This window comes from Macrosteles quadrilineatus, unplaced genomic scaffold (assembly GCF_028750875.1).
Source record: "Macrosteles quadrilineatus isolate MER2022 unplaced genomic scaffold, UCM_ALF_1.0 Scaffold_2__2_contigs__length_208266976, whole genome shotgun sequence".
NCBI lineage: Eukaryota > Metazoa > Arthropoda > Insecta > Hemiptera > Cicadellidae > Macrosteles > Macrosteles quadrilineatus.
In genome coordinates this window covers 59,082,855-59,092,364 of record NW_026542595.1, presented here as the reverse complement: position 1 = coordinate 59,092,364, position 9,510 = coordinate 59,082,855, and the positions used below count along the sequence as shown (strand labels likewise).

General features: G+C 34.4%; 1 protein-coding gene across 1 annotated transcript; it reads right to left on the bottom strand.

Moving 5' to 3' along the window:
- Positions 1 to 3,704: 3,704 nt before the first annotated feature.
- LOC128984252 (sperm-associated antigen 8-like) lies at positions 3,705 to 8,088 on the bottom strand. The gene is made up of 4 exons (XM_054403555.1): positions 8,068 to 8,088; positions 5,639 to 5,921; positions 4,103 to 4,186; positions 3,705 to 3,832 (listed from the first exon to the last, which is right to left on the bottom strand). Exons 1-4 carry the CDS (start codon positions 8,086 to 8,088, stop codon positions 3,705 to 3,707), a joined length of 516 nt encoding a protein of 171 aa, XP_054259530.1.
- Between the last annotated feature and the right edge of the window lie 1,422 nt (positions 8,089 to 9,510).

Below are 9,510 nucleotides of genomic sequence, written 5' to 3'. Positions count from 1 at the left end.
CTAACCGATAAGAACGAAATCTTTCATAGGACCTACAATGTCAGAATGTATGACTTCTAACAAGCCTACATTATTTGCAATCTTTCTTGATTGAAATGGTGTTTGTGTCAATTTTCCTTTAATACGCGTTTCACATTCTCCAATTTTGTCTTTCGTGTTGAAGGTTAATCCATTCAAAGATTAATTTTTAAAGCTGTTTTTAAGTCAACCTCATTTAGATGACCTAACTTCTTATGCCAATCTATGATCTCAGGTTCTTTTGTATAGTTTGATTTTTCATTTACCATTACAGATTTTGTACTTTTGACATAATAAAGACCACCCTGACGTTCAGCTGCCACAATTACATTTCCTCTTAGGTTTTGGACGACAGCTTTCTCTTTTTCAAAAATCACTTTAAATCCTTTGTCTGTTATTTTACTGACACTCATTAGATTTGTTGCCAAGTCTAAAACAAACAGAGTGTTATTCAAATGTATGATTTCAGAATTTTTTTAATTCCAGTGAAACCGTTCCTGTTCCAGAAACGTCAGATGTCTTTCCTTTAGAAGCAAGTTTCAAAATTCCGTTTGAATTTTTGATATCTCTGAACTGTGATTTCTCTCCACACATGTGCGATGTACATCCACTATCAATACACCAATCAGATGAAGTAGAACCTAAAATGTTCAAATTTGAAGAGAAACATTCAGCCTCTGCTTTAAAACTATTTCCCATTTGTTTGGATCTACAGTTATTGGCTTTGTGTCCTATTTTTTCACATCTAAAACATTTAACTTTGAAACCTACTTTTGTAGTGTTGTTCTCATCTTGTTTCTTATGACTATAAGTGTTGTGAATACCTTTCTTGGAGTTGAACTGCTTTGTTTTGCAATACAATGTATCTTCATTATTCGTACAAGTGTCTTTTGACCTAGCTTCACTCTCCTCAATTACTTTTATTTTTAAATCATTAGGAGAAGGTAAAGTGTCTCTAGACTCAATTGCTACCCGGAAGTTTTCAAATGATGATGATAAGCTGTAAAGTAGCATAATGCTAAGTAAGTCTGAATTGATAATGATGTCCATTTCTTGAAGTTTGTCAACAATCTCCATAAATTTGTTGACATGATCCCTAGCATCTTCTCCATCTTTCATTTTATGAACTATTAACTGCTTTAATAATGTGGCTTTCCTTGCAGGACCAGAACTTTGGTAATTGGTCTGCAGGCAATCCCATACTTCTTTGGAAGTTTTGCAGTTTTTTTAATAATTTCAATTCACTAGGTGAAATTATCAATATTAGTTCTGATTTTGCTTTAAGATCTTTAACTATCCAGATATTCTTACCAACTTCATCCTCAGGACATTTGTTCTCCCCAGATACATATTCCATTAGGTTTTGTTGGATTAATATAGCTTCAGCTTGAATTTTCCAAGTGTCATAATTATTTCGTTTCAAAGGTTCAATTCTATAGCCAAAACTCATTTTACTTATTTTTAAGCACAGAATACTGTAAAATGATTATTTTAATATTCCAAATGGCCCATAACCTTTGTTGGTGATATTAAAGTTAATGAAAGAATAAATTGTTGTAAACTCTTTTTATTGTCTTACAAACACAACACTGAATTATATTTAGTAAACAACTTCATGTGTACAATGTAAAAACATATGATGGTCCATCACTAATCCAGACTAGATGAGTTGGGTTGCAATATTCAACAAAATATATGTTAATTTTGAGTATTAGTTTCCATCTGAGAAGTATTTAACTATGCATTTTAAGTGAACAAAAAAAGTTATTTTTTTGTTCAAAGGTATTTTTATTACCATAGTTACATCAAGGTTTTATAGGCTGTACTTGGATCCCTTGAACCACTGCACTTGGACCCCTTGACTTGTTAATGTAGGTAATAAATCACAAATTTCAGTAGTAGAATGATTTATTTTACTTATAAAAGTGCACAAAAATGTAAGCTAAACTTCAAAGTTACTTCACACGATTTATAACTTCACTCATCTGCATCGGTATCGTAAATGTTATCTTGTTCCTCATCATCTTCATCTGCATAAGCTTCTCCAGCTTCTTCGTGGACTGCCGGCCTAACAGGTACATTCTCCAAACCTCTGTAGAAATCGTGATAAACAGGAGGCACAAACTGCAAGAGTGACATGAGGTCCTTTATTTTATCTTCCTTCAGTTTTGGTTTGCAAGATGTTGGTATTAATGCTGTGAGTTTCGTAGGAGGCTTTCCAGCATTTTCATTCCTCATCTTCAGTTGACTGTAACCTTCAAGGTCTCCAGCAAAGTTTTTGTAGTGCAAGATGCTTGGTGTTCCTTTCTGAAAACGCAAAATTTGCATTTTTCTGATTCCTTTGACCTTTTTGGGGAAAATTTTGTTGAGATGTTCGATGTGAATGAAGTCCTCATCTCTCATCTGCGTCACAATAAACTTTTTATTGGTTGAGGAAACCAATTGTATCCAATCTTCTGGAACATTAAAGTCTCTTTGAACATGTTTCTTCTTTATTTCAATGAGACCAAAGTCCTGGTCACACTCGTTGTATGAGTATCCAGGTACGAAATAGTGCTGGGTGACTGATTCGATGTTGGTGTTTCTTATAATGTACAACCAAAATTTTGTCGTAAGGTGGCTTTTATTCTGCCCCCCACAATTGTCTGAGAATGCTTCTATGTGTTTAACACAGTTTGGTAGAGTCTGGATGTATTTAAGAAGACACGAAGTAATTTCCTGGCAACCTCTGTTCGCCTGACCCTCATGCCACATGTACATGTTTGCTGTTCCGTCCTGAAGATTGTGGATGTTAAGGTTGTAGGTCCAGAGTTGCCTCATGTAGTACGCTTTCGAATTCCTGACGTTAGGTGTGGGCATCATCTTTTGAAGATCAAAACATATAGACACAGTGTCCTTTGACTTATTCTGGCTTATTTCATAGTGTCAGCCTTCCGCAAATGAACTTCTTTTTGTGTCTTTGCCAAGTTTTTCTCTTCTTCTGTTCCATGCATGATTTTTATATCAAGCCTGTCGCATGTAACACAGGTATCTGTCTGAGGTCTGTGAAAACTTAGATTGAACCTCGTATTAAATATTTTGCGGTAAAAACTATCTTTTACCGGCATGATTTCTTTATCTTGACACATCTCTTTATAGAGATTATACATCATTTTCAAGTTTAAGGTTGGATCTAGAAACCTTTTGTTAGGGGTTTTTACTGTACTGTAGTGACTCGTATATTTGGGGAAACTTCTGATGTGTTCCTCAACGATAGCTATTGTCTCTTCAGGTATTTTGTTTTTGGGTTCTTTCTTACCCCTTTTATCTCTCATTGCCATGCCTGATGGGGTCTGTTGTTTTTTTAATGTAACATTTCTCACTCTTTTATTGGAAACGTCAAGTGTTTTCAAAAAAAAATTCCCTACAAACTCTATATCCAGCAAGGTTGTAGGCAACAGAAACATCTTTCCTATTAACAGCATTAGGTTTTCTCCTTTTAACAGGCATCAGCTCTAAAGCCCCATTTATGTATGCCGTTTGCAGTTCCCAATCAGCAAGGTTCCAAAATTAGTTAAATATAACTTGCCTCTGTACTTGCGGAATATTGATGTTACAGTTGAAACGACAGTTGTGATTATACTCACGAAGCTCCTTAGGTGGGTGGTCTTACATTTTCCTATCTCGATAACCCTTGCCTGAGTTTCTTAATCTTTTGGTCTTTTCACGCTTCCACAGGTCTGTCCTCCTTCACGTTTCTTTCCGAGCTGTTTTGGAGGTGGAATTGCGTTTTCAGGTAAATCGTGGACGGGTCCTTCCAAATCTTCATCATAATCTAAAACAAATGGCTAATGTCAAAAGCTGTATTTGAAATTCCTTAATTAAAAAACCACACACACAGACACACACAAATTACTGGACGATTATAAAAAGCAGTAGCAGTATAGAAGATTGAGAAATAGCTATACAACCAAGGAGGTTTATAATACAAGAGTTTCTTATTCTAAAATAATCTTTAAATAAACCAATTTTATTTGCAAAATAATAACTCATAATAAACTGGTTTTAAGCCTGTCTTAAATTAAAATGGAGATCATGAAAATACCTGATGAAGAAGTACTGCTTTCATAGTTTTCATCAGGAGAGTAGTTTGAATCAGCATCAGTGTCATCTCCAAAGAGAGGGTTATCTGGTCAAACAAATAATCAGATTCCGTTACATAATATAATGATAATTTTTTATGTGGCAATAGTAAACACCCAATTAATATCAGGAAATTGTTGAGGTAATAAAAACATAAATTTACCACCAAGTTCAATGTATACATACAATTGCATAGTTAAAGGAAATAGCATTTTACAATAGAAATCAAAGATAAAGAACTAATGTTAACATTTTGACAATAGGCCTACCTGATTCTGATGTCGAGCCGTAATCCCTCTCATTATTTGCCATAATTATTCAAAACCTTGCGTTGTTTATGGAACACCAATAGATTTTCCAGTTTATTACCTGTAAAAAATAATCATTATTAATAACTAATTAGTTTAAGTAGCCATAAAAAGCTACAATAAAACTCAAATCATGTCAAAATTTGTTATCGACCCAAAACATGGTAACAGTATGAACCCGTTAATCTTTGCAAACATTAATTTAATTTATCATCTTACCTGTATTATTTACTCAAAATGGTATTTTCTCAGATTCTATAGCGAGTCTAATACTTTGTATTAAAATTAGTATGATATACTAGTATACTAGGCCTATGTTACTTACCTAAGGTTTGAGGTTAAGGTCAATAGGTTTCAACTTTCACTGATTTAGAACTTAATCAACAAATAACTATTACCACACCAGATACTATCAATGACTTCTGAGCACTGTAATTACCTTCTTGAATCACAATAGTAATTTTTTACTCAGTAAAACATATTAGTTTTCTTTCAAAACTCAGGACAAAAACACACAACCACACGGAGCTGTAAAGCATGTGAATAGAATTTTTGGTGGAAGAGGGATCCTAGTGCTGAAACAGATGAACTACTTTGTCCAGGTGGTTAAGGGAAACTCCGCTAGGTAGCAGCACTTGTCGAGATTTGAACTTGGATCTCTTCTGCACTCAAAAGATATGATTGTTTAGAACCCATTGGTGCACTTAGCTCAATTTGGACCAAAATGTCACTTTGACCCCTTGGCTTTTAGGGTCCACATATGTTCCCTATTTCCGATATTGCCAGCTCTATAAAGTACTTCATAACTTGTAATACAAGGAGGCAACAACCTTTGAGAAATTGAAGACTGTTCTGAGCAAACAGATTCACTAATTATTATTAAATAAAATACTTATCCATGAGAAATACTACTAAATATCAATGGATATATTTTAATAAACAAATTAGCTATGTGAATGAATTTAATAGAGTTTTCGAAAAAAATAATACGATCTTGATGAAATTTGTACTAACGTGTCGTATAAACCTACACCGAATGAGTCCGCGAACCAACACAATTGTAATACGCGAACGGGAGTTTATAGGGGTAATATATGGTTGTAATAGTTGGTTTTGTTGTATCTCGTATTGATAGATTGTTGACAGATTTTGCATTGATTTTTATACTTGTTTTTGGCTTTTCTCTGCACAGGCAAGAGAAGGAGTTGAACCGGGTCCAGCCCCAGCATCGGGTCCAGCCCCAGCATCGGGTCCAGCCCCAGCACCGGGTCCAATCCCAGCACCGGGCCCAGAGCCAGTACCAGCTGCAAACCCACGAGAACCAGGACTCTGCACTATGTGCCTAGCGAACCCTGCATCGAAGGTGGCGATTCCGTGCGGACATTTGTGTGCATGTGCGGACTGCGTTGTGGCCCTAGGGGAACTAGGGTTGCACAACAGATGTCCGTACTGCCGCGGAATCGTCACTGGTTTCTACACAGTGTACATTTTATAAAGAAAAATTAGGCTAACCTTATTTTGTTATGTTTATTTTTCTGTATGAGTTTTTGTTATGTTTATTTTGCTGTATAGCCTATAATTCTTCGTACTGAAACAGTTTTTTTTTTTTTTTTTTTTTTTTTTTTGTAAATATTAGAATACCAGTAATTGGTTTAAGGCTTATGTACAGTATTATTGTTTTTTGTGTGTTTTCTTCTTATTCTTCTTCTTTCATGATGACTTTTTTTTAAAAGCTGGCTTGGGTTAAACGAACACGTAGCCACACAACCTCCTCAGTAAAATTATCCGGGGTTTTTTACAAATATCGGAAGGATGCTATTTTGGAAATTATAATTTTAATTAATGTCTTGTTGCACTATTTAATATATCACAGTTGTATTTCTGTTTCTTTTAAACATTTGAGCAATGGTGGCCATAGATTGCAATTCTTTTCCATTAGGGGTGTTTGTACAGTTGGTGGTAAATTCCTATTTGCTGTTTTTATTTTTTCCTAAAAGCATTGTATCATTCTATTGTAAGCTGAGCATTCGGCAATTATGTGTTCTATTGTTTAATTATGTCCTGGTACACACCTGATGCAGTATGGAGATGGATTTAATGAGTTTACTTGATTTTATGCAACCAATGAAATACGCCACATTTTTTTCTATCACAAATTGCTTATTAATTTTAAAATTACCTGTTAACAATCCAAATATTACAGTTATAATTGTGTAGTGAATCACTGATTTTTGTTTATGCTTACTTCAAATTAGCTGTTGTAAGTTTAAGAACATTTATTAATCTACTGTAAGTAGGCTATAACTTTTCACAGTACCTATTTATGTAGCTGTATGTTCTGTTTATTAGTTACATAAATGTATGTGTTTGATGAAAAAGCTGGTTCCCTTAACATTTTATTAAATAGGCCAGGCTAAATATTATCTACCATAATTTATATTGTGTTTGTGGCGTTTAGTGCATTGCTAAGGAGATGGGCCTTCCGGTAGAAGATCGGAGGAGTATAACAAAATCGCTGGGGACTCGCCTCAGCGAGATAAGAGCTAAATTCAAACCGCCCCCCCCCAGCAGTAGCAAACTGAACGTCAATTTTAAATGTATAATCCTACTAGATAAATAATATTTTGGTATTTGTACTTATATTTTTATTGTAAAACTTCTTTTAGCGAATTTCCCTATAGGGAAGTAGCTATTACCGTAGGTCTCATGGTAAGACTTAGGCCCGGGACCGATTTACTTTTTCATTTTGATGTCCCCAGAGGCCAAAAATACCATTCGTTCAAATTTATATATATATATATATATAGATTTATATATATATGTGTCCGTGAACACGATAACTTGAGTAATTTTTATCCGATTTTGATGAAATTTGGTTTGAAGGTGTAAGGCGGGATAAACTTGAATGAGTTCGCGATCCAGCATGATCGGACCATGGGAACAGGATTTTATGGGGGGTTTTATGGGGTAAAAATTGGTTTTTCTCACTTTTGACCCTCAAAACACAAAATTTTCCAATTTTTCTCTAAACCTTCTTAAAGAGCTTAAAAAAAAAAACAATTCAGTATATCAAAGTGTTTTTGTACGGTTATTGGTTACGGAGAAAACTAAAAAAAATTTAAATTTAAAATTTCCATGTTATTCTTATGGAGAATATTGTAAAATGTTGTAGTTTGCTTGTTTATGGATATCTTTTGATCAAACTTGGCAGATATATTCATTTTATACTAAGCAATAATTATTTTACTTAAAACACACACTTTATTAGTTTCCTTGTAGCAGCAAACCTAGGTACACGTTAAACCTAATGTTATTTAAATAGATCAATTGAAAATCAATTCAGCCAAATGGAAATTCGCTTAGACGGCAGGTTTGCTGCGGCGGGGGTATTTTACAATTGTTATATAATTGTATACCAATAAACATTTGTTTGTTCTTAAAGGCTAACATCTGACTTCCCCTGAACACATCTGAATAACAAAGTGTCTGATCAAGCCTTGATCAGGTTTGATCAGATTTGTATGCCTTTTGGGACCTTTTCCTATCAAATTTGATCAAGAGCCTGATCAAGACCCCATGTAGTTTAATACATGGCTAATGCACCTATGATTTGCAATACAACGTTCACGTCATGAGACATGCGACATGACGAGGTTCAGAAACGCCGCCGTAGAAGGCTGGTTCAACATTTGTTGAAAAATTAAATGGTCGAGTTGACATTTAAAGAAGTGTATTTGAATATACCGATAGCGACTAGCAGCGATAACAAAAATGGTTTAAAGTAAATTGGCAATGGACGAGATCAACAGCAGATCTTCAAGCATAAGTTGATTTGACGAGAATGCCGTAGATAAATGGACGAGAACAAATTTTAAACTTTACCTACTTTACTAATAAGTGCACGAAGTGGAATACTATCAATAATAGAGAAATGGTTGAGAAAGAAAATGTCATGTTCTTTCAGGAAATTTATAAGATTTGTGATCACTAGACGACATTTTTCAGTCAAGCGAAAGCAGAAGCAGCCAAGATGATGGACACGATCTACGAGGATGGTATTGATTTATCATTGCGCTTCAGAGAGGACAGAGATCTAGGCACAAACGAATTACAGGTAAACCGGTGACTTACTCACAGGTACCACCCCTGGGCAAGAGTCTTGGGCTCCCAGAACGGTTACTCACCGGTCACCGGTGAGTGAGAGTAAGCAGAACAAGTCTGAGTCTGAGCGACAAGAACAAGAAGTGCTATTACTTTAAAGTGGAATCCAATAAAATTTAAATTTACTCTTTCTTTTAATCTAATTTTCCTAATTCCTTTTATCCTTATTTCCTTTCAACTTATTTTTTTCTTCGAAAAGGGACAAGATGATTTTAATAAACGAATTGGCAGAAAATAACTTCCCCGATGCGTTATAAGACGTTTTAGATCTCGGAGTTCCTCTGAACAAGCATGGGTTATTTGATGTGAGAAAAAAAATACGATCTCACAATGAATTATGAATATTATTACGAACAAACCATTCAATTTTATATTGTTAATGAGATTAAAAATCATTTTAGAATGTCTCGACGAACAATGCAAGTAAGTATGTATGCTAATTAAATCTATGTAGTCTAATTATCTTAGATGCGCCTAAAGCCTAATTTTACTAAACAATTTTTTATTCAACATTCTGTTTACTAGGCCTATTAAATTAGCTATACACGAATTTGAATTTATTTATCGTCATTTAAGAGTCATAATTTCTAGTTAAAAAATCATTGGAGATGTCCATTCGTGTGTAAAATAATATTTAAAATAAATAAAATAGCCTAGGCTAGTCCTCCAAAATTATACATCGATCTAGGCCTATCGATCATCTTTCTAAATTAAAAATCATAAGGTAGGCCTATTAGATTTTAGAAGATTGTGTATAAATATGTAGACAAAAAGGTAGCTCAAATAGGCTACATAAAAAAGGACTTGTTTGAGTTTTTCAATAAGCACATTTTAGCCTAATTGTATTAACAATCATCGTACAAGATCAATAACGTAATTTCGGCTAGGCTAGTTTGACACA